This window comes from Pseudophryne corroboree, chromosome 2 (assembly GCF_028390025.1).
Source record: "Pseudophryne corroboree isolate aPseCor3 chromosome 2, aPseCor3.hap2, whole genome shotgun sequence".
Lineage (NCBI taxonomy): Eukaryota > Metazoa > Chordata > Amphibia > Anura > Myobatrachidae > Pseudophryne > Pseudophryne corroboree.
Window position 1 is genome coordinate 385,131,557 of NC_086445.1, and position 26,272 is coordinate 385,157,828.

Sequence of the window (26,272 nt, forward strand, 5' to 3'; positions counted from 1 at the left end):
TCCCTGCACATAGGCATAGTCTCCCCTCCCTGCACATAGCCATAGTCTCCACCCTCCCTGCACATAGGCATAGTCTCCCCCCTCCCTGCACATATCCATAGTTTACCGCCTCCCTGCACATAGGCATAGTCTCCCCTCCCTGCACATAGCCATAGTCTCCCCTCCCTGCACATAGCCATAGTCTCCTTCCTCCCTGCACATAGGCATAGTCTCCCTCCTCCCTGCACATAGGCATAGTCTCCCCTCCCTGCACATAGCCATAGTCTCCACCCTCCCTGCACATATCCATAGTCTCCCGCCTCTCTGCACATAGGCATAGTCTCCCCTCCCTGCACATTGGCATAGTCTCCCCCCTCCTTGCACATATCCATAGTCTCCCCCCCTGCACATATCTATAGTCCCCCCCCCCCCCCCCCCCCCGCACATAGGCATAGTCTCCTGCCTCCCTGCGCATAGGCATAATCTCCCCCCTCTCTGCACATAGCCATAGTCTCCCCTCCTGCACACAGGCATAGTCTCCCCCCTCCCTGCACATATCTATAGTTTCCACCCCTGCACATAGGCATAGTCTCCCCCCTCCCTGAACAATGTCTTCCCCATCCCCTGCATATAGTTCTCTCCCCTTAAAGAACACATCCGTAATATGTATATCTAGTGTGATGAGCTGGGCATCACCTGGGCTGAAGGATCGCACAATAGGCAGGAACACCACACTTCCGCACCACACCACACTTTCTGAAGAATGTGAAAGTAAACTACAGCTCCCAGCAACCTTTGCTTGCAGGAGCTCCCGACAGCAAGGGCTGCTGGTAACTGTAGTTTATTTTCACTTTCTTCATTAGTGCATTGCAGTACCGAACACCAACGCTTGTTCCTGAATACTGTGCGATCCTTCAGCACAGGAGATGCCACTACTGATTCCTCCCATTGGCCGAGTGTGGCACTGCCAGGCAGCGCCCCCTCCTTGGCGAGTGCCATCGTGGCCAATGGGTAGATACACCCATGGTGCCAGTTACACATAATGACCCCAGTAGTGCAGTACCAGTTACGCATAATGCCTCAGAGTATAGTGCCAGATACACATATGCCCACAGTGCCAGATACAAATATACCCCCACAATGCAAGATACACATACGCCCCCACCAAGCCAGACACTCGTATGCCCCCACCAAGCCAGACACTCGTATGCCCCTACAGTGCCGGACACTCATATGCCCCCACAGTGCCGGACACTCGTATGCCCCCACAGTGCCGGACACTCGTATGCCCCCACAGTGCCGCACACTCGTATGCCCCCACAGTGCCGGACACTCGTATGCCCCCACAGTGTCAGATACACATATGCCCCATGTTGATTTTACTATTAAAGGCAGCACATTAGGTAGATTCACTTTTAGAGGTGACAGCTATCCCCCCACCCCCATGTAGTTCCTCAACAGCAGGGATGCCCATTAATGATCAAAGAATACAGCAGCAGCAGCCACTGTAATTGGCTCCGGGGTTCAGCACCGCACCAGAATACAGACAAAAAACTCTACATAAACTACACCCTCCATCAGCCGCTGCTGCATACTGTGATCATTACTGGGCATCCCTGCTGGTAAGGAACTACATGGGGTGGGGGTATAGCTGCTGCCTTTAAAAGTGAATCTACCTACTGCCCGCGGGTGGCACCTCTGGACGGCGCCCCTCCTTGGCTGGCGCCCCTGGCGAGTGCCATCCTGGCCAATAGGAAGATACACCCCTGTACATATATATATATATATATATATATATATATATATATATATATATATATTCTCTAACGTCCTAGTGGATGCTGGGGACTCCGTAAGGACCATGGGGAATAGACGGGCTCAGCAGGAGACATGGGCACTTTAAGAAAGAATTTAGATTCTGATGTGCTCTGGCTCCTCCCTCTATGTCCCTCCTCCAGACCTCAGTTTGAATCTGTGCCTGGACGAGCTGGGTGCTGTTTAGTGAGCTCTCCTGAGCTTGCTGTAAGAAAGTATTTTGTTAGGTTTTTTATTTTCAGGGAGCTCTGCTGGCAACAGACTCCCTGCATCGTGGGACTGAGGGGAGAGAAGCAGCCCTACTCACTGAAGATAGGTCCTGCTTCTTAGGCTACTGGACACCATTAGCTCCAGAGGGATCGTACACAGGATCTCACCCTTTGTCGTCCGATCCCGGAGCCGCGCCGCCGTCCCCCTCGCAGAGCCGGAAGACAGAAGCCGGATGAAAGAAGCAAGAAGACTTCGAAATCGGCGGCAGAAGACTCCAGTCTTCACTGAGGTAGCGCACAGCACTACAGCTGTGCGCCATTGCTCCCACACTACACCCACATACTCCGGTCACTGTAAGGGTGCAGGGCGCCCTGGGCAGCAATTAGAGACCTCTTTGGCAAAAGTATGCATATATACAGTTGGGCACTGTATATATGTATGAGCCCCCGCCAAATATTGTACATGAAAGCGGGACAGAAGCCCGCCGTTAAGGGGGCGGGTCTTCTTCCTCAGCACTCACCAGCGCCATGTTTTTTCTCCACAGCACCGCTGAGAGGAAGCTCCCCAGCCTCTCCCCTGCAGTTACACGGTAGAAGAGGGTAAAAAGAGAGGGGGGGGCACATAATTAGGCGCAAAAATCAATATATAAACAGCAGCTACTGGGTTAACATTAAGTTACTGTGTTATTCCTGGGTTAATAGTGCTGGGGTGTGTGCTGGCATACTCTCTCTCTGTCTCTCCAAAGGGCCTTATGGGGGAATTGTCTTCAGATGAGCATTCCCTGAGTGTGTGGTGTGTCGGTACGTGTGTGTCGACATGTCTGAGGTAAAAGGCTCCCCTAAGGAGGAGATGGAGCAAATATGTGTGTGTGAGAGGGTGTCTCCGTCGACAACGCCGACACCTGTTTGGATATGTGTAATTAAGTGCTAAGGTGAATTTATTGCACAAAAGATTAGAGAACAGTCAGGAAATCTACCCATGTCTGTCCCTATGTCGCAGAGACCTTCAGAGTCTCTCAATGCTCACTATCCAAAATAATAGACACTGCTATCGACACGGAGTCTGACTCCAGTGTCGACTAAGATAATGCAAAGTTACAGCCAAAATGGCAGAAAAGTATTCAATATATGATTATTGTAATAAAAGATGATTTGCATATCACTGATGACTCATCTGTCCCTGACACAAGGGTACACATGTTTAAGGGGAAGAAAGCTGAGGTAAATTTCCCTCCTCTCATGATGAAAAAGGGTGGGAATCTCCAGACAAGTGACTGCAGTTTCCCACAAAGAATTCTCAGGAGTATCCTTTCCCCACTAGGGCTCGGATACGATGGGAATCTTCCCCTAGGGTGTCACGTTTGCCCAAAAGGTAGCCCTGACGTAACAGCTATTCTCAGGGATCCTGCAGATAGCGTGCACATTCTGGTACACTACTCAGACCGGCGATTGTGTCGGCATGGGTTTATAGCGCTGTGGCAGCGTGGACAGGTACCTTATCAGCAGAGATTGAGACCCTAGTATGTATGTATGTATATATATATATATATATATATGTATATATAGAGATATATATATTAAAGATGCTGTCTTAAGAGATATATATATAAAACATGCCCAAAGAGACATGAGTCTACTGGGTCCTAGAGTCAAAGCTATGTCGATTTCTGCTTGACGTGTCCTGTAGAATATGCAATGGACAGATGATGCCGACTTAAGAGGCATATGGAAGGCTGAGGATTGTGTGGAGAAGGGTTCTCGGACCTGGTCTCCACAGCTATAGCTGGTAATTCGGATATTTTGCCTTATATTCCTGAACAGCCTAGGAAAGCATGACATTATCAAATGCAGCCTTTCGAACAAAGAAACAAGAAAGTCCGAGGTGTGTCCTTTCTTGCCAGAGGCGGGGGCAGAGGAAAGAAGCTGCACAACACAGCTAGTTCCCAGGAACAGAAGTCCTCCCCGGCCTCTACAAAATCCACCGCATGTCGCTGGGGCTCCACAGGTGGAGCTAGGCCCGGTGGGGGCACGCCTTCGTAAGTTCAGCCACAAGTGGGTTCACTCCCTGTTAGATCCCTGGGCAATAGATATTGTATCTCAGGGATACAAGCTGGACTTTGAGGAGATGCCCCCTCACCGACGGCCCTGCCGGCTTCCCCCCACGAGAGGGAAACAGTGTTAACTGCAATTCACAAATTGTATCTTCAACAGGTGGTGGTCAAGGTTCCCGTCCTTCAACAAGGAGGGGGTTATTATTCGACCATGTTGTAGTCCCGAAACCAGACGGTTCGGTCGGTCAGACCCATATTGAATTTAAAATCCCTGAACATATACCTGAAAAGGTTCAAGTTCAAGATGGAATCGCTAAGAGCGGTCATTACAAGCCTGAAAGGGGGAGATTTTATGGTGACTCTGGACATAAAGGATGCATACCTTCATGTCCCCATTTATCCACCTCATCAGGCGTACCTCAGAATTGCGGTACGGGATTGTCATTACCAATTTCAGACGTTGCCGTTTGGGCTCTCCACGGCCCCGAGAATATTCACCAAGGTAATGGCGGAAATGATGGGGCTCCTGCGGAAGCAAGGTGTCACTATTATCACGTACTTGGACGATCTCCTCATAAAATCGAGATCAAGAGAGCAGTTGCTGAACAGCGTATCACTTTCTCTGGAAGTGTAACGGCAACACGGCTGGATTCTTTATATTCCAAAGTCGCAGTTGGTTCCTACAGCTCATCTGCCTCTCCTAGGCATGATCCTAGACACAGACCAGAAAAGGGTTTATCTCCCGATATAGAGAGCTCAGGAGCTAATTACACTGGTCAGGAATCTATTAAAACCAAAACAGGTGTCAGTGCATCACTGCACTCGAGTCCTGGGAAGAATGGTGGCTTCATACGAGGCCATTCCCTTCGGCAGGTTCCATGCGTGGACCTTCCAATGGGACTTACTGGACAAGTGGTCCGGATCACATCTTCAGATGCATCGGTTAATCACCCTATCCCCCAGGGCCAGGGTGTCTCTCCTGTGGTGGCTGCAGAGTGCTCACCTTCTCGAAGGTCGCAGATTCGGCATTCAGGACTGGGTCCTGGTGACCACGGATGCAAGCCTCCGAGGGTGGGGGGCAGTCACACAGGGAAGAAATTTCCAACAACATCCTGGAACTAAGGGCCATATACAACGCCCTACGTCAAGCGGAGTCCCTGCTTCGCGACCAACCGGTTCTGATTCAGTCAGACAACATCACTGCAGTGGCTCATGTAAACCGCCAAGGCGGCACAAGGAGCAGGGTGGCGATGGTAGAAGCCACCAGAATTCTTCGCTGGGCGGAGAATCACATAAGCGCACTGTCAGCAGTGTTCATTCCGGGAGTGGACATCTGGGAAGCAGACTTCCTCAGCAGGTACGACCTCCACCCGGGAGAGTGGGGACTTCATCAAGAAGTCTTCACGCAGAATGCAAGTCGGTGGGAACTGCCACAGGTGGACATGATGGCATCCCGCCTCAACAAAAAGCTGCAGAGATATTGCGCCAGGTCAAGAGACCCTCAGGCGATAGCTGTGGACGCACTGGTGACACCGTGGGTGTTCCAGTCGGTCTATGTATTTCTTCCTCTCATACCCAAGGTGCTGAGAATCATAAGAAAAAGAGGAGTGAGAACAATACTCATTGTTCCGGATTGGCCAAGAAGGACTTGGTATCCAGATCTGCAAGAAATGCTCACAGAGGACCCATGGCCTCTGCCTCTAGGACAGGACTTGTGCAACAGGGGCCCTGTCTGTTCCAAGACTTACCGTGGCTGCGTTTGACGGCATGGCGGTTGAACGCCGGATCCTAGCAGAAAAAGGCATTCCGGATGAGGTCATTCCTACGCTGATAGAGGCTAGGAAGGATGTGACGGCTCAACATTATCACCGTATATGGCGAAAATATGTGGCTTGTTGTGAGGCCAGGAATGCCCCTACGGAGGAATTCCAGCTGGGCCGTTTCCTTCACTTCCTACAGTCGGGAGTGACTTTGGGCCTTAAATTGGGTTCCATTAAGGTTCAGATTTCGGCCTTATCCATTTTCTTTCAAAAAGAACTGGCTTCTCTGCCTGAAGTTCAGACGTTTGTAAAGGGAGTGCTGCAGATTCAGCCCCCTTTTGTGCCTCCAGTGGCACCTTGGGATCTTAACGTGGTGTTGAGTTTCCTGAAATCACACTGGTTTGAACAACTCAAAACGGTGGAAGTAAAATATCTCACGTGGAAGGTGGTCATGCTATTAGCCTTGGCTTCGGCTAGGCGTGTGTCTGAATTGGCGACTTTTACACATAAAAGCCCTTATCTGGTTTTCCATGCGGATAGAGCAGAATTGCGGACCCGCCCACAATTTCTGCCGAAAGTGGTTTCATCCTTTCATATAAACCAACCTATTGTGGTGCCTGTGGCTACTACTGACTTGGAGGATTCCGAGTCACTGGATGTGGTCGGGGCTTTGAAGGTTTATGTAGCCAGAACGGCTAAGGTCAGGAAAACAGAATCTTTGTTTATCCTGTATGCTTCCAACGAACTTGGGGCGCCTGCTTCAAAGCAAACTATTGCTCGCTGGATCTGTAACACGATTCAGCAGGCTCATTCTGCGGCTGGGTTGCCGCTGCCTAAATCAGTTAAGGCCCATTCCACAAGGAAGGTGGGCTCTTCTTGGGCGGCTGCCCGAGGTGTCTCGGCATTACAGCTTTGCCGAGCGGCTACTTGGTCAGGTTCAAACACCTTTGCAAAGTCTACAAGTTTGATACCCTGGCTGAGGAGGACCTTGTGTTTGCTCATTCGGTGCTGCAGAGTCATCCGCACTCTCCCGCTCGTTTGGGAGCTTTGGTATAATCCCCATGGTCCTTACGGAGTCCCCAGCATCCACTAGGACGTTAGAGAAAATAAGATTTTACTTACCGGTAAATCTATTTCTCGTAGTCTGTAGTGGATGCTGGGCGCCCGTCCCAAGTGCGGACTTCTTCTGCAATGCTTGTATATAGTTATTGCTTGAATAAGGGTTATGTTATAGTTGCATCAGAGTTTATCTGATGCTCTGTGATTGTTCATACTGTTAACTGGGTAAAGTTATCACAAGTTATACGGTGTGATTGGTGTGGCTGGTATGAGTCTTACCCTGGATTCCCAAAATCCTTTCCTTGTACTGTCAGCTCTTCGGGGCACAGTTTCTCTAACTGAGGTTTGGAGGAGGGACATAGAGGGAGGAGCCAGAGCACACCAGAATCGAAATTCTTTCTTAAAGTGCCCATGTCTCCTGCGGAGCCCGTCTATTCCCCATGGTCCTTACGGAGTCCCCAGCATCCACTACGGACTACGAGAAATAGATTTAACGGTAAGTAAAATCTTATATATATATATTATACATGTATGTATGTATGTATATATATATATATATATATATATATATATATATATATATATATATATATAGTGTGTTTCACAGGATATACTATTTGGTATTTCTCTCTGTGTATTTTCAGTCACCCTATACCGCTTAAATCCTCTGTTTGTGTTCTGCGTTTGCAGTCACCTTACACAGGGGTTTTTTGTCCGGTACTGTGTTTGTCTGGCTATATTGTACTACTATGCCCTAAGGCTACGTTTCCAAGTAATGTCTGCTACACAGGGCGGGAATTCTGTGGACGCTCCTGCCTCATGCAGTGCTGACGCCACGGTTTTACCTGAGGAAAATTTTTCAGCTGATGGTCCAGGTACTGGGTGTTCTGCACCCTGCAGCACCGGTGGCACACCAAAACCCACCTTGGGCTGCTTTCTCTTATATGCTGACTACGCTGGTAACAAGACTTGCGCCCCCTGTGGGACCTCCTGTGCCATTACAGCCGCATATTGTCCCTGTAGTTAATCCACCATGGGCAGATAATCTGTCAACTCTGTTACAGCAATTAAATCAGTCCTTGGTTAAACACCTAACCCTCGCCCTCCTAGGACCAAAGGGTCATCTAAGCGGGCAATTTCTTCCTCACAATCCACTCATGGTTCGGATACTTCATCTGATGAAGATGGGGAATATACTGATCCAGTAGACACTGATGCAGCTGCTTCTGATGAGGAATCTATAATACAGGTTTATGTACCTGACCTAGTGGAGGCTACCACAGTGATTCTTCAGATTGATGACCCTCCAGATACGTCTAAGAAACCTGATAAGTTCAAATGTTAGAAGGTTACTAAATTAGTTTTACTAATTCTGAACATTTAGTTGACATACGTCAGGAATCCTGGGAATCTTCAGGAAAGAAATTCTCCCTGTCTAAACAAGATGCTAGCTCGGTATCCCCTCGCTGCAGAGTTAAGTAAAAATTGGGAAACACCACCTCCGGTGGACTCGCATGTCGCACGTGTTGTGGTGTCTTCTACTCTGCCTGTCACTACCGTCACGACGTGTGGAGGGTTGTTTGAAGTCTATTTACACTCTTGCAGGTGTTGTACATAGACCTACTATAGCAGCTTCTTGGGCTGAAAAAGCTATTGAAGCCTGGGTTCAAGAGGCTGAGGTGGAGCTACATCTGTATTTTTCTGATAATGCCAGACAGTGTCTTTCATATATTACCACAGCCTCTCATTACATTCATGAGGCGGCTTCTGATGCCGGCGTGCTGGTGGCCAAATCATCTACTACGTCCATTCTGGCTCGTCGGATTCTGTGGTTGCGGTCCTGGACTGTGGATCTAGACTCCAAAAAGCTAGACCTAGACCTTGGAGGTGATCCCTTTTAAGGGAAACATCCTTTTTGGGGAAGATCTGAACAAGATTGTTGCTGACTTAGCGTCTGCTAAAACTGCATGTCTGCCAAGTACTAATCCTTTGGCTCCGAAGTCTAAGAGTACCACCTTTCGTTCCTTTCGACCTCCAAGTAAAGCAAAGGGTCATGTGTACCCGAAACAGGCTCACACTTCCAAAACGTCTAAGCCTAAACCTAAACGTTCCTGGGCTGTCCGTCAGCCTGCTTCCAAACCAGACAAGCCTGCTGCATTACGGGGCTGGCCTCCCCCTGGGGGAACCCAGGGTGGGAGGCAGACTTCTGCAGCTCGCCCAGGTATAGTTACAGACCACTTCAGACGCCTGGGTGAGGTAAGTCGTCGCTCACGAATACGCCATCTCTTTCAAGAAATGTCCCCCTTGCCAGTTTTGCTCGACAAATATCTCTTCGGATCCATTGAAAGCAAAAACTCTACATTTGGTGGTACAACCCCTCCTGGACACGGGAGTGATAGTGTCGGTGCCTCTGGCTCAGTGAGGCAGGGGGTTACTATTCAACGCGGTTCCGAATCCGAATGGATCCTCCCGGACCATTCTCAACCTCAAGTCTTTGAACAAATTTGTGAAGGTATCTAAATTCCGTATGGAAACTCTTCGCTCTATTGTTCTGGCCTTGGAACCCAAGGACTATGTGGTATCCCTGGACATACAGGATGCTTACCTACATATACCTATTGCCATGTCGCATCAGCAATATCTGCGGTTTGCTATTGGAAACCTACATTATCAATTCCAGGCCTTGCCTTTCGGACTGACCACAGCTCCGCAAATCTTCACCATGGTTATGGCGGTCATGACGGCCCTTCGCCGTCAGGGTATGAGGATCCTGCCGTATCTGGACGACTTGTTGATCCTGGCGAACTCTCCAGAGGTTCTCCTCCGTCATCTGGAACGGACGGTCCAATTCCTGCAAGCCCACGGGTGGCTCATCAACTGGAAGAAGTTCTCACTGGTCCCTGCTCAGAGCATGGTGCACCTGGGGGTATTACTGGACACACACAACCAACGGTTGTTCTTGTCTCCAGAGAAGGTCCTGAAACTTCAGGACAAGATAAGATGCTTCCTATCTCGCCCCACGTTTGTTGATATACTCGACGATGCAAGTACTAAGCCTCATGGTGTCGGCTTTTGACATGGTAGAGTACGCTCAATTTCATTCTCGCCCTCTGCAGCGGTAAATCCTTTACAAGTGGGACAGCCTGCCTCACGAGATCAGGTCTCACATGATATCCTTGACTCCGGAAGTTTATCTGTCTCTGAGCTGTTGGCTCCAGGACCAGCGATTGAGCCGGGGTCATCCCTTCTGGATCTCCAACTGGTTCCTCCTAACGACAGATGCCAGTCTGCGGGGTTGGGGCGCGGTGTTGGAGCAACACTCTCTTCAGGGTCAGTGGACCACGGAGGAATCTCTCCTTCCGATAAACATTCTGGAGTTGCGGGCAGTGTTCAGTGCTCTGAAACTGGCCCTGCCTCTGATACAGAACAGGCCTGTTCAAATAGAGTTAGACAATCATCAAGGGGGCACTCGAAGCCGCATGGCAATGATGGAAGTGTCAAAGATTCTTCTATGGGCGAAACGCCATCTGCCAGCCATATCGGCAGTGTTCATTCCGGGGATCCTCAACTGGGAAGCGGACTTTCTCAGTCGTCAGGACGTACACGCCGTAGAGTGGAGCCTTCATCCGAAAGTCTTTAAACTACTAGTGGACAAGTGGGGCCTACCAGATGTAGACCTGATGGAGTCTCGACACAAGATGTCGGTCTTCGGAGCAAGGATAAGGGATCCTCAAGCAGCATTAGTGGATGCGCTGGCAATTCCATGGAATTTTCGGCTGCTGTATGTGTTCCCTCCGGTGTCACTCCTGCCCAGGGTAATAAGGAAGTTCAAGCAAGAAGGTGGATTACTACTTCTAATCGCTCCAGCGTGGCTAAGACGGCATGGTTCTCAGACCTTCAGGGTCTCTCGATAGAGCGTCCTCTTCTACTTCCGCAACGCCCAGACCTCCTTGTTCAGGGTCCTTGGGTTTACCAGGATCTGGCCCGACTGGCTTTGACGACATGGCTCTTGAAGCTTCAGTTCTGTGGGCCAAGCGATTTTCTGAGGCGGTCATTCAAACTATGTTGAAAGCACGTAAACCGGCTTCGAACCGGATTTATTATATGGTCTGGAATTCTTACTTCACCTGGTGTGCGGCTAAGAATTATGATGCATACAAGTTTAGTACTGCCAGACTGTTGGCTTTTCTAGAACGGGACCTGGACTTAAGCCTTCGGCTGGCCTCCCTCAAGGTTCATATTTCAGCTTTGTCAGTTTGGTTTCAGAGAAAAATGTAAACTCTGCCAGACGTTCATACTTTCAATCAGGGTGTTTTACAGATTTAGCCTCTTTATGTCGCTCCTGTGGCTCCTTGAGATTTGTCGGTTGTTCTGGATGCCCTACAAGAGTCTCCGTTTGAACCTCTTGAGTCTGTGGACCTTAAGTGGCTTACACTTAAGAACTTATTTTTGCTGGCTATTGCCTCTGCTAGATGGGTTTCGGACTTGGGTGTCTTATCCTGTCGGTCACCCTTTCTGATTTTTCACTGTGACCGTGCAGTTCTTAGAACTCGCCCTGGTTATCTGCCTAAGGTGGTGTCGTCTTTCCACCTTAACCAAGAGATTGTGGTTCCGGCCTTTATCTCTCTTGGTTTGTCCTCCAAAGAACGGTCTTTGGATGTGGTAAGGGCCCTCCGTATATATGTGAAGAGAACCGCCTCTCAGGAGATCTAATCTCTCTTTGTCCTTTTTGGCTTTCACAAACGTGGCTGGCCTGCTAATAAGCATACCTTGGCCAGATGGATTAGAATGGTGATTGCACAAGCTTATGTACAGGCTGGACTTCCAGCTCCTGCTACTATCAAGGTCCATTCTACTCGGTCTGTTGGACCCTCTTGGGCGGCCCGCCGTGGCGCGTCCCTAGACCAATTGTGTAAAGCGGCTACTTGGTCCTCAGTGAACACGTTTATCAGGTTCTATGCCTATGATACTTCCGCCTCCCAGGATGCTTCCTTTGGATGTCGGGTTCTTGTGCCCGCTACAGTGCGTCCCCTCCCATGAGAAACTGCTTTAGGACATCCCCGGTGTTATTCCCTGTGGAATACCAGTGTTACCCTGCTGCAGAAAAGGAGATTTATGGTAAGACTTACCGTTGTTAAATCTTTCTGCAAGGTACAATGGATTCCACAGGGCGCCCACCCTGAAGCACTTAGCTTCTTTAGGTTTGTATGGCATTAGCTGCTGGTACCTTCTCCTGTTTTGAGAATGTGGTTAGCTGTGGCTACTAACTACTGTCGACTCTTTTACCTGCTACTGCATTGGACTGGTTAACAAAATTGAGCTCCAGTGCCTGGAGGCGGGGATATAGCAGAGGCAGTGCAGTGCGTCCTGGGAACAGTCAAAGCTTCAGCCTGTTGGTGCCTCAGATCAAGGTCCAACTCTACATCCCGATGTTATTCCCCGTGGAATCCAGTGTACATTGCAGAAAGAGATTTAACTATGGTAAGTCTTACCATAAATCTCCTTATTATCCTCATCAAGAATCGGTCATAATCATAAACCTAGCTCAAGTCTTAAAATACCCCTTGCCTTAAAAAAAATCTAGCTGCTCATATTTTTAGACATGTATTTAGAGGTTTTTTTTTCTGCCTAGCCCTGCTATCTAGAGAAGTCTTAATACCATTTGTTTTTGGAATATGGTTACCTTTGCGCTTAGCAAAAAAGTTAAAAGGCGATCTAATGTGATATTTTATCTAATGTGCCGCTGAGGGCTATACAGTAGCAGAGTGGTTAGCATTGCTGCCTCACAGCGCTGGGGCCTGACTAAGGCCCTCTGGACAGGAAGTTTGTATGTGCTTCCCGGGGTTTCCTCCAGGTTCTCTGATTTCCTCCAACACTCCAAAAACACATCGGTAGGTAAATTGGGTCCTGGCACAGTCACCTAGCTTCCCCTTTTTGTTGTTCTCTGAAATAAAAAGTTGGAAGTGTCTTCATATAATCCATTCTGTTTTATGCACCCTGTTAGTAAGCACATGCATGAGCGGTGTGTAAATGGAGTTAGTTGAAATGTTTGTTTCTCTAACGTCCTAGTGGATGCTGGGAACTCCGTAAGGACCATGGGGAATAGCGGGCTCCGAAGGAGGCTGGGCACTCTAGAAAGATTTATGATTACCTGGTGTGCACTGGCTCCTCCCACTATAACCCTCCTCCAAGCCTCAGTTAGATCTTGTGCCCGGCCGAGGTTGGATGCACACTAGGGGCTCTCCTGAGCCCTTAGAAAGAAAGTATAGATTTAGGTTTTTTATTTTCAGTGAGACCTGCTGGCAACAGGCTCACTGCAGCGAGGGACTAAGGGGAGAAGAAGCGAACTCGCCTGCTTGCAGCCGGATTGGGCTTCTTAGGCTACTGGACACCATTAGCTCCAGAGGGATCGACCGCAGGCCCAGTCCTTGGTGTTCGGTCCCGGAGCCGCGCCGCCGTCCCCCTTACAGAGCCAGAAGCAAGAAGAGGTCCGGAAAAACGGTGGCAGAAGACATCAGTCTTCACCAAGGTAGCGCACAGCACTGCAGCTGTGCGCCATTGCTCCTCATGCACACCACACACTCCGGTCACTGAGGGTGCAGGGCGCTGGGGGGGGGGGCGCCCTGAGCAGCAATATAAACACCTTGGCTGGCAAAAATACATCACATATAACCCCCAGGGCTATATGGATGTATATTAACCCCTGCCAGATTCCATAAAAATGCGGGAGAAAAGGCCTCGAAAAAGGGGCGGAGCCTATCTCCTCAGCACACTGGCGCCATTTTTCCCCTCACAGCTCCGTTGGAGGGAAGCTCCCTGGCTCTCCCCTGCAGTCTACACTACAGAACAGGGTTAAAACAGAGAGGGGGGGCACTAAATTTAGGCGCAGTATAAATTATATAAAAGCAGCTATAGGGGACATAACTCAGTTAGTCCCTGCATTATATGGCGCTCTGGTGTGTGCTGGCATACTCTCACTCTGTCCCCCCAAAGGGCTTTTGTGGGTCCTGTCCTCATTGGAGCATTCCTTGTGTGTGTGCGGTGTGTCGGTACGGCTGTGTCGACAGGTTTGATGAGGAGACTTATGTGGAGGCGGAGCAGATGCCGATAAATGAGATGTCGCCCCTGTGGGCCGACACCAGAGTGGATGGATAGGTGGAAGGTATTAACCGACAGTGTCAACTCCTTACATAAAAGGCTGGATGACGTAACAGCTATGGGACAGCCGGCTTCTCAGCCCGCGCCTGCCCAGACGTCTCAAAGGCCATCAACGCTCCCTCAGATGGCAGACACAGATGTCGACACGGAGTCTGACTCCAGTGTCGACGAGGTTGAGACATATACACAATCCACTAGGAACATCCGTTACATGATCCCGGCAATATAAAATGTGTTACACATTTCTGACATTAACCCAAGTACCACTAAATACAAAGGGTTTTATGTGTGGGGAGAAAAAGCAGGCAGTGTTTTGTTCCCCCATCAAATGAGTGAATGAAGTGTGAAAAAGCGTGGGTTTCCCCGATAAGAAACTGGTAATTTCTAACAAGTTACTGATGGCGTACCCTTTCCCGCCAGAGGATAAGTTACGCTGGGAGATATCCCCTAGGGTGGATAAGGCGCTCACACGTTTGTCAAGGTGGCACTGCCGTCTTAGGATACGGCCACTTTGAAGGTACCTGCTGATAAATAGCAGGAGGCTATCCTGAAGTCTGTAATTACACACTCAGGTACTAGACTGAGACCTGCAGACTGCTGCAGCGTGGTCTGTACCCCTTTCAAACAGGGATACTATTTTGCGAACATAAGACGTCGTCTTATATATGAGGGATGCACAGAGGAATATTTTGCCGGCTGGCATCCTGAATTATTGCAATGTCCATTCTGTCAGGAGGGTATTGGAGACCCGACACTGGACAGGTGATGCTGACTTTAAAAGGCACATAGAGCCTTATAAGGGTGAGGAATTGGTTGGGGATGGTCTCTGGGACCTCGTATCCACAGCAACAGCTGGGATGAAAATATTTTACCTCAGGTTTCCTCACAGCCTAAGAAACGCACTGTATTATCAGGTACAGTCCTTTCGGCTTCAAAAAAGCAGGCGGGTCAAACGAGGGAAGAGGGAAAAAGCTGCACCAGCAGCCAGTCCCCCGAATCAAAATTCTTCCCCTGCTTCCTCCGAGTCCACCGCATGACGCGGGGGCTCCACAGGCGTAGCCAGGTACGGTGGGGGGCCGCCTCAAAAATGTCAGCGATCAGTGGGCTCGCTCACAGGTGGATCCCTGGATCCTTCAAGTAGTATCTCAGGGGTACAAGCTGGAAGTCGAGGCGTCTCCCCCCCGCCGTTTACTCAAATCTGCCTTGCCGACAACTCCCTCAGGCAGGGAGGCTGTGCTAGAGGCAATTCACAAGCTGTATTCCCAGCAGGTGATAGTCAAGGTGCCCCTACTTCAACAAGGACGGGGTTACTATTCCACACTGTTTGTGGTACCGAAACCAGCCGGTTCGGTGAGACCCATTTTAAAATGGAAATCCTTGAACACTTACATAACAAAGTTCAAGATGGAATCGCTCAGGGCGGTTATTGCAAGCCTGGACGAGGGGGATTACATGGTATCCCTGGACATCAAGGATGCTTACCTGCATGTCCCTATTTACCTTCCTCACCAGGAGTACCTCAGATTGTGGTACAGGATTGCCATTACCAATTCCAGACACTACCGTTTGGACTGTCCACGGCACCGAGGGTGCTTACCAAGGTAATGGCAGAAATGATGATACTCCTTCAAAAAAAAAAAAAAAAAGGGAGTTTTTATTTATCCCATACTTGGACGATCTCCTTATAAAGGCAAGGTCCAGGGAGCAGTTACTGGTCGGAGTAGCACTATCTCAGGAGGTGCTACAACAGCATGGCTGGATTCTGAACATTCCAAAGTCACAGCTGGTTCCTTCCACTCGCTTACTGTTCCTGGGGATGATTTTGGACACAGAACAGAAAAAAGTGTTTCTCCCGCAGGAGAAAGCCAAGGAGCTGTCATCTCTAGTCAGAGACCTCCTAAAACCAAAAAGGGTATCGGTGCATCGTTGCACACGAGTCCTGGGAAAAATGGTGGCTTCATACGAAGCAATTCCATTCGGCAGGTTCCATGCGAGGACCTTCCAGTGAGACCTCTTAGATAAGTGGTCGGGATCGCATCTTCAAATGCATCAAATGATAACCCTGTCTCCAAGGACCAGGGTGTCTCTACTGTGGTGGATGCAGGGTGCTCATCTTCTAGAGGGCCGCAGTTTCGGCATACAGGACTGGGTCCTGGTAACCACGGATGCCAGCCTTCAAGGCTGGGGAGCAGTCACACAGGGAAGAAACTTCCAGGGCCTATGGTCAAGTCAGGAGACTTCCCTACATATAAATTCTGGAACTGAGGGCCATTTACAATGCCCTAAGTCAGGCAAGACCCCTGCTTCAAAACCAGCCGGTACTGATACAGTCAGACAACATCACGGCAGTCGCCCATGTGACCCGACAGGGCGGCACAAGAAGCAGGATGGCAATGGCAGAAGCCACAAGGATTCTCCGATGGGCGGAAAATCACGTACTAGCACTGTCAGCAGTGTTCATTCCGGGAGTGGACAACTGGGAAGCAGACTTCCTTAGCAGACACGACCTACACCCGGGAGAGTGGGGACTTCATCCAGAAGTCTTCCTGCTGTTGGTAAACCGTTGGGAAAGGCCACAGGTGGACATGATGGCGTCCCGCCTCAACAAAAAGCTAAAGAGATATTGCGCCAGGTCAAGGGACCCTCAGGCGATAGCTGTGGACGCTCTAGTGACACCGTGGGTGTACCAGTCGGTTTATGTGTTCCCTACTCTGCCTCTCATACCAAAGGTACTGAGAATAATAAGATGGCGAGGAGTAAGAACGATACTCGTGGTTCCGGATTGGCCAAGAAGGGCTTGATACCCGGAACTTCAGGAAATGTTATCAGAGGACCCATGGCCTCTGCCGCTCAGACAGGACCTGCTTCAGCAGGGGCCCTGTCTGTTCCAAGACTTACCGCGGCTGCGTTTGACGGCATGGCGATTGAGCGCCGGATCCTGAAGGAAAAGGGTATTCCGGAAGAAGTCATTCCTGCGCTTATTAAAGCCAGGAAAGATGTTACGGCAAAGCATTATCACCGCATGTGGCGGAAATATGTTGCATGGTGCGAGGCCAAAAAGGCCCCCAACAGAAGAATTTCCACTAGGTCGATTTCTACATTTCCTGCAAGCAGGAGTGAATATGGGCCTAAGTCTAGGCTCCATTAAAGTACAGATCTCGGCTCTGTCGATTTTCTTTCAAAAAGAATTAGCTTCAGTACCTGAAGTTCAGGCATTGTGAAAGGAGTGCTGCATATTCAGCCCCCGTTTGTGCCCCCTGTGGCACCTTGGGATCTCAACGTGGTGTTGAGTTTTCTTAAAATCACATTGGTTTGAGCCACTAAAAACCGTGGATCTAAAATATCTCACGTGGAAAGTGGTCATGTTATTGGCCTTGGCTTCAGCCAGGCGAGTGTCAGAATTGGCGGCTTTATCATGTAAAAGCCCTTATCTGATTTTCCATATGGATAGGGCAGAATTGAGGACTCGTCCCCAATTTCTTCCTAAGGTGGTGTCAGCGTTTCACCTGAACCAGCCTATTGTGGTGCCGGCGGCTACTAGTGAATTGGAGGACTCCAAGTTGCTAGACGTTGTCAGGGCCCTGAAAATATATGTTTCCAGGACGGCTGGAGTCAGAAACTCTGACTCGCTGTTTATCCTGTATGCACCCAACAAGCTGGGTGCTCCTGCTTCTAAGCAGTCTATTGCTCGCTGGATTTGTAGTACAATTCAGCTTGCACATTCTGTGGCAGGCATACCACAGCCAAAATCTGTAAATGCCCATTCCACAAGGAAGGTGGGCTCATCTTGGGCGGCTGCCCGAGGGGTTTCGGCTTTACAACTTTGCCGAGCAGCTACTTGGTCAGGGGCAAACACGTTTGCAAAATTCTACAAATTTGATACCCTGGCTGAGGAGGACCTGGACCTCACAGAGTCATCCGCACTCTCCCGCCCGTTTGGGAGCTTTGGTATAATCCCCATGGTCCTTACGGAGTTCCCAGCATCCACTAGGACGTTAGAGAAAATAAGAATTTACTCACCGGTAATTCTATTTCTCGTAGTCCGTAGTGGATGCTGGGCGCCCATCCCAAGTGCGGATTGTCTGCAATACTTGTAAATAGTTATTGTTAACTAAAGGGTTATTGTTGAGCCATCTGTTGAGAGGCTCAGTTGTTTTCATACTGTCAAACTGGATATAGTATCACGAGTTGTACGGTGTGATTGGTGTGGCTGGTAAGAGTCTTACCCGGGATTCTAAATCCTTCCTTATTATGTCTGCTCGTCCGGGCACAGTGTCCTAACTGAGGCTTGGAGGAGGGTCATAGTGGGAGGAGCCAGTGCACACCAGGTAGTCATAAATCTTTCTAGAGTGCCCAGCCTCCTTCGGAGCCCGCTATTCCCCATGGTCCTTACGGAGTTCCCAGCATCCACTACGGACTACGAGAAATAGAATTACCGGTGAGTAAATTCTTATTTTTCCCCAGCGTCCCCACATACCTCATCTACTCCCAACATAAACAGTGTGCGAAATGCAGACTCCAGGGGATCTCTCATCAGCACCGATTCAGGGAGCAGTCTTCCAGAGAGGAACAGTGACAAAAGCAGTTCTTTAGACAAGGTATGGCTTTATGTGTTAGGTATTTGCCTTCCTCCTAATAGTCAACCGTCTATCATTGTCACTAATGCATATACTCATTCATTTTTTACATTAATTCTCCTCTTAATGCATTTGTTTTTATATGCGGATTTACCTTCTATTTATCCTGATAACTTCATCATGTGACAGCCAGCCATTTTGGATGTATATATGGCAGGTTCTCTGTTAATGGAGGCTATGGGCTGTATTCAATAAGAGTCGGAAACTGCCGTCTTGTCGGAAAGACTGCAGTTTCCGACTGGAATAGGTCGGAAGGGGTTCCAACCTTTTCAATATGGGCACATTTTTTCCGACTTGTCGGAATGCTATCGGAAAGCAGGTGGATCGGCGGAATACCAGCCGATCCGCCTGCTGCTGTCTGAAACGGGGCCAAATCTGACAGGTTTTGGCCACCTTTCCGTCAAACTCAATCCGACTTGAAAACAAGTCGGATTGAGGTGAGGAGACAGGGAGCGCTGCGGCGGGCTACGGGGATCGGGGATGAGAGGTACCTTGACGGCCGTCCCCCGGCCAAGCACCTGTCTCCCTGCAGCGCCTCCCCAAGCCGCCACAGACATCACCCCCGCTGCCAGCTCCGGCCGCCGATCTCTGCTCCCCCGCTTGCCGCCACACTGTTCCCCCCGTTGGCTGCCACTCACTGTTTCCCCCCGCCGCTGCTGTCAGTGGACCCGGCAGCCGCTGGCAGCAGCAGCAGGACAAGACACCGGGAACGGCCAAATCTGACAGTCGGGTTTGACCGCTCTTTTAGAATAGGGGTAGTCTGGTCCATTCCGACAACTGCATGTCACAATGGACCCGACTCTTATTGAATATACCCCTTTGTGTTGTACTGTCATCCATTCTAAAAGCACTATGACAGATTTCTCTAGGGAACTGTAATGGAGTGTGCTATTCACAGTCATGTATTGTAATCTTGTTCTCTAAAATTACATTGTTAATTTATAAATATAGTGCAACGTTCATGAAGATTTTTATAAACTATTCAGTAGCCCAGGATTATAACATTTCCTCCTTGACTTTGACATGCCTTCATGGTGCAGAAGGACAGACTTATCCGGAGACATTCCGCACACGCCATGCGCTATAGTGGGGAGGAAGAAGACAGCATACAGGCTGCTAAGAGAAACCGTTATACTATGGATTTCTCTCTGCTGACAGTGCCTGTACTGTCAGAGAGTGTTGTGCATGCTGAAATCACTGCTCAGATCCCAGAAGTATTATTTTATTACCTGTTGCTTCCTCTTCTAAACCCAGCATTTTACTATGCTATGTTTAGGTTTTTCAAAAAATCTGCATCAGATCAAGCTCTGATTTAAATCCCTAACCACTCCCCACCCTAACTTCACTTGTCATCCTCCTATTAGCTCCAGGCCTCTTTTGTCTTCTTCTCTACTCTGCCATTATAGAGCTCTAGAGTCTGCACCTTCGCTTTGTTATGTTATACCAGTACGCCGAGAGAGAATTAGTTTACTGCTTCCATACCCCCACCCCAAAGTAAAGATGCATACAAAATAAGAATGCCTAAATAAAGACATTGAATTATAAATCAGTGGAAGGAACTTAGGGGGTGATTCAGACCTGATCACTGCTATGTGTTTTGCACAGCAGGCGATCAGTAATAGACTGCGTATGCACCGCAATGCGCACTCGCGTCGGCAAACAACAGGCATCGCCGGTCAGCGACATGCTGGTGCGAAAATTCTGATCGCACAGCCATTCACGTGCTGATTGACAGAAAGAGGCCGTTTGTGAGTGGTAAGTGACCGTTTTCTGGCAGTGTCAGGGCAAATGCAGGCGTTCCCAAACGTTTTCAGGGAGGGTGTGTGACGTCGGCTCCAAACCCAATCGGCCTGTACTCCTCACACTATTGGTGTAAGTACTGGGCAGCGCACAGACTGCATACAGTACAAAAATCATTCAATTGTGAGTGAGGTGCAAACGGATTTGCAGCTGTCCACTGACAGGGATTTTTTGCAGCTCGGCGTACACATGTGATCGCACACTTGCACGGCGAATATACACTCCCCTTGGACGGCGACTATCTGATCGCAGGACAACAATTTTAGTAGCCCAGTGATCAGGTCTGAATCACCCCTCTAGCTTCCTGCTCCTGCAATTCTTCCATCCTAAGCCTAGGTCTAAATGGCTTGTCCTCATTTCTGGGGCAGCATCAGATGTATCTTATCATTTGTGTAAATTGCACATTGCTAAATATAAGAGATGGAGTGTGATCTGATGTTCCGTTTTAGCTTGTTTTGCAGTGTATGCAGTGCTTGATGAAACTTCAATGATATCTGTTAATACAACTTGGAATATCTAAATTAATATACAGTACCTGAAAGCTTTTACAGTGCACACATATGTTCTGGAGACTCGGGTTTCTTAAGTTTAACTCTCACCATCCTCAGCAAATTGACCTCCTCAGTGGAATAATCAGATATGATGAGGAACTCTGCCTAACACACCATAGTATTGCTTGCTTTCTCTACACATAAATGATTTAGTGCCTTTCAGCTATGTCTTTCCAATCTGTGTATGTTTGCAGTGCTGTCTTTTTGTGGAGAGTTGTGCTGTTCACACAAATACTGCTTCTGTCTCCATAGATAACATAGGCCTACTTATATTGTTGTACTTTTTTTTATTACTCCAGAATCAGCATGGTGGCTCTTTAGGAAACCCTTTAGTACGCTGCGACAAACTGGATCAAGCCGAAATTAAAAGTTTACTCATATGCTTCCTTCATATTTTGAAAAGCATGTCAGATGGTAAGTATAACCATATCTGTTACAAGCTTTCACTTTCTCCTAATATACTGTTATCACATGAAGTAAATGCTTCCATTATTGTTACAAAACTGAGCTTTTGCCATAAAGAAGGCTTGAAATGATTATCCTCTGTGACAGTTGCATGGCATTTCCCTATAAAGCTGTTAAAATATTGCTTTCTTTGGGCATGGAGTCTTACAAGTCCAAAAGCAGACGCATCTAGCTAATATTAGCAAGCACCATATGCACCTTCACCGAGGCTCCGTGCACTGCCGGTTCTCTCTGTCTGTGAAATAGCCATTTCTCTGGGTCTCAAATGGGTGGCTACCTTGCTAAGGCTCGCAAGACATCCATTTAGTAGGATTGTTGTGGGGGTGTAGCCAGGCTTCTGTGCAATTAGGACGAAAGAATGCCTGTTTATGATGGATCTTTGTACGTAGAATGGGGTAGGTGTAAGTGCTCATATTAATGTCGGCTGTTACGGCTTGCGGAGAGAGAATCAGTGGACGGTGCGACTACACATGAAGCCATGCATACACTCACATTAGCGTAAGGTAGCAAGTCTTTTCTTTTTTTGTACTTTGCACTGGCCACAAGTCCTGATGAAAAGGCTTTAGGCCTTGAAACTTTGGCAAATGGCATGTTTTAATCAACCTGCTGTGCACAAGTTTATAGAGAGACGCCCCATTATTTTGTGATATATATATATATATATATATATATATATATATATATATACACACACACACAAACAAATAAAAAACCACAGCACTCGCCACCCAAGAAGCGGGGTGCAATGTCTGCACTCACCACTCATAGGGTGTGGTGCATGTAGCCCATGGCCACCTACTTAAATATATACAAACAGGGCATATTTGCAGTTATATTATGTGTGTTATAGTTGCCAGGTTTTAATTTTTAAGACTCTGTGATAGTGTAGGACCTGCAAGAAGGTGCGGTTCCTTGGCGAGCGGTATGCAGGCTTCCGTGCATTGGCCAATTCACTAACTAAACCCCCATCATTTATTTTTCTCTGACGTCCTAGTGGATGCTGGGAACTCCGTAAGGACCATGGGGAATAGCGGCTCCGCAGGAGACTGGGCACAACTAAGAAAGATTTAGGACTACCTGGTGTGCACTGGCTCCTCCCTCTATGCCCCCCCTCCAGACCTCAGTTAGAATTTTGTGCCCGGCCGAGCTGGATGCACACTAGGGGCTCTCCTGAGCTCCTAGAAAAGAAAGTATATTTTAGGTTTTTTATTTTCAGTGAGATCTGCTGGCAACAGACTCACTGCTACGTGGGACTAAGGGGAGAGAAGCGAACCTACCTGCTTGCAGCTAGCTTGGGCTTCTAGGCTACTGGACACCATTAGCTCCAGAGGGATCGAACACAGGCCTAGCCTCGGTCGTCCGGTCCCGGAGCCGTGCCGCCGTCCCCCTTACAGAGCCAGAAGCAAGAAGACGTTCCTGGAAATCGGCGGCAGAAGACTTCGGTCTTCATCAAGGTAGCGCACAGCACTGCAGCTGTGCGCCATTGCTCCCCATGCACACCACACACTCCGGTCACTGATGGGTGCAGGGCGCTGGGGAGGGGCGCCCTGGGCTGCAATAAGAGTACCTTGCTGGCAAATACCACATAATATAGTCATAAAGACTATATATGTGTAAAATACCCCTGCCAAATATACATTTAGAAAGCGGGAGAAGTCCGCCGGAAAAGGGGCGGGGCTATCTCCCTCAGCACACTGGTGCCATTTTCCCTCACAGCTCCGCTGGAAGGACGCTCCCAAGGCTCTCCCCTGCAGTTTCCAGACTACATAGAGTAAAAAAGAGAGGGGGGGCACTAAATTTAGGCGCATATAATATATATATAGCTGCTATAGGGAAAAATCACTTGTGTAGTGTGTATCCCTGCATTATATAGCGCTCTGGTGTGTGCTGGCATACTCTCTCTCTGTCTCCCCAAAGGACTTTGTGGGGTCCTGTCCTCGTTCAGAGCATTCCCTGTGTGTGTGCGGTGTGTCGGTACAGCTGTGTCAACATGTTTGATGAGGAGGCTTATGTGGAGGCGGAGCTGGGGCCGATAAATGTGATGTCACCCCCTGCGGGGTCGACACCTGAATGGATGGACATGTGGAAGGAATTACGTGACCGTCTCAACTCCTTACATAAAAGGTTTGACGACATAGCAGATGTGGGACAGCCGGCTTCTCAGCTCGTGCCTGCCCAGGCGTCTCAAAAGCCATCAGGGGCTCTAAAACGCCCGCTATCTCAGATGGCTGACACAGATGTCGACACGGATACTGACTCCAGTGTTGACGATGATGAGACTAGTGTACATTCCAATAGAGCCACCCGTTACATGATTGCGGCAATGAAAAATGTGTTGCACATTTCTGATATTACCCCAGGTACCACAAAAAAGGGTGTTATGTTTGGGGAGAAAAAACTACCAGTGGTTTTTCCCCCTTCTGATGAATTAAATGAAGTATGTGAAGAAGCGTGGGCTTCCCCCGATAAGAAACTGGTAATTTCTAAAAAGTTACTAATGGCGTACCTTTTCCCGCCAGAGGATAGGTCACGTTGGGAGACATCCCCTAGGGTGGATAAAGCGCTCACACGCCTGTCAAAGAAGGTGGCACTACTGTCTCCGGACACGGCCGCCCTAAAGGAACCTGCTGATAGGAAGCAGGAGGCTAGCCTGAAGTCTGTATATACACACTCAGGAATTATACTGAGACCGGCTATTGCTTCAGCATGGATGTGCAGTGCTGCAGCTGCGTGGTCAGATTCCCTGTCGGAAAACATTTATACCCTAGACAGGGACACTATATTGCTAACCATAGAGCATATTAAAGACGCACAGAGGGATATTTGCCGGCTGGCATCTAAAATAAACGCAATGTCCATTTCTGCCAGGAGAGGATTGTGGACTCGGCAGTGGACAGGAGATGCGGATTCTAAAAGGCACATGGAAGTTTTGCCTTACAAGGGTGAGGAGTTGTTTGGGGATGGTCTCTCGGACCTCGTTTCCACAGCGACAGCTGGGAAGTCAGCATTTTTACCCCATGTTCCCTCACAGCCAAAGAAAGCACCGTATTATCAGGTACAGTCCTTTCGGCCCCAGAAAGGCAAGCGGGTTAGAGGCGCCTCCTTTCTGCGCAGAGGTAGAGGGAAAAAGCTGCAACATACAGCCAGTTCCCAGGAACAAAAGTCCTCCCCCGCTTCCTCTAAGTCCACCGCATGACGCTGGGGCTCCACAGGCGGAGCCAGGTACGGTGGGGGCCCGTCTCAAGAACTTCAGCAACCAGTGGGCTCGTTCATGGGTGGATCCCTGGATTCTACAGGTAGTATCTCAGGGGTACAAGCTGGAATTCGAGACGTCTCCCCCTCGCCGTTTCCTCAAATCTGCCTTGCCGACAGCTCCCCCGGACAGGGAGGCAGTGCTGGAGGCGATTCACAAGCTGTATTCTCAGCAGGTGATAATCAAGGTACCCCTCCTTCAACAAGGACGGGGTTACTATTCCACAATGTTTGTGGTACCGAAACCGGACGGTTCGGTGAGACCCATTTTAAATTTAAAATCTTTGAACACTTACATAAGAAGGTTCAAGTTCAGATGGAATCGCTCAGAGCGATGATTGCAAGCCTGGACAAGGGGGATTACATGGTGTCACTGGACATCAAGGATGCTTACCTGCATGTCCCCATTTACCCTCCTCACCAGGAGTACCTCAGATTTGTGGTACAGGACTGTCATTACCAATTCCAGACGTTGCCGTTTGGTCTGTCCACGGCACCGAGGGCATTTACCAAGGTAATGGCCGAAATGATGATACTCCTTCGGAAAAAGGGAGTTTTAATTATCCTGTACTTGGACGATCTCCTTATAAAGGCGAGGTCCAGGGAACAGTTGTTGATCGGAGTAGCACTAGCTCGGGAAGTGCTACAACAGCACGGCTGGATCCTGAATATTCCAAAGTCACAGCTGGTTCCTACAACGCGTCTACTGTTCCTGGGGATGGTTCTGGACACAGAACAGAAAAAAGTGTTTCTCCCGGAGGAGAACGCCAAGGAGTTATCGTCTCTAGTCAGAGACCTCCTAAAACCAAAACAGGTGTCGGTGCACCACGGCTCGCATCTTCAGATGCATCGGCTGATAACCCTGTCTCCAGGGGCCAGGGTGTCGCTACTGTGGTGGCTGCAGAGTGCTCATCTTCTAGAGGGCTGCAGATTCGGCATACAGGACTGGATCCTGGTGACCACGGATGCCAGCCTTCGAGGTTGGGGGGCAGTCACACAGGGAAGAAACTTCCAAGGACTATGGACAAGTCAGGAGACTTCCCTACACATAAATATTCTGGAACTAAGGGCCATTTACAATGCCATAAGTCAGGCAAGACCCCTGCTTCAACACCAGCCGGTGCTGATACAGTCAGACAACATCACGGCGGTCGCCCATGTAAATCGTCAGGGCGGCACAAGAAGCAGGATGGCGATGGCAGAAGCCACAAGGATTCTCCGATGGGCGGAAAATCATGTGTTAGCACTGTCAGCAGTGTTCATTCCGGGAGTGGACAACTGGGAAGCAGACTTCCTCAGCAGGCACGACCTCCACCCGGGAGAGTGGGGACTTCATCCAGAAGTCTTCCAAATGATTGTACACCGTTGGGAAAGGCCACAGGTGGACATGATGGCGTCCTGCCTCAACAAAAAGCTAAAAAGATATTGCGCCAGGTCAAGGGACCCTCAGGCGATAGCTGTGGACGCTCTAGTGACACCGTGGGTGTACCAGTCGGTTTATGTGTTCCCTCCTCTGCCTCTCATACCCAAGGTACT

The 26,272-nt window shown here is 49.1% G+C and overlaps 1 protein-coding gene across 14 annotated transcripts in view; it reads left to right on the forward strand.

Moving 5' to 3' along the window:
- DOCK9 (dedicator of cytokinesis 9) overlaps positions 1-26,272 on the forward strand; it is a 513,264-nt gene that overhangs the window by 352,195 nt on the left and 134,797 nt on the right. For all 14 annotated transcript variants that reach the window (XM_063953262.1, XM_063953265.1, XM_063953272.1 and 11 more), the window contains 2 exons: positions 18,496-18,629; positions 21,319-21,433. In XM_063953262.1, the coding sequence (XP_063809332.1) occupies positions 18,496-18,629; positions 21,319-21,433 (249 nt within the window). The remainder of the gene's footprint in view (positions 1-18,495; positions 18,630-21,318; positions 21,434-26,272) is intronic.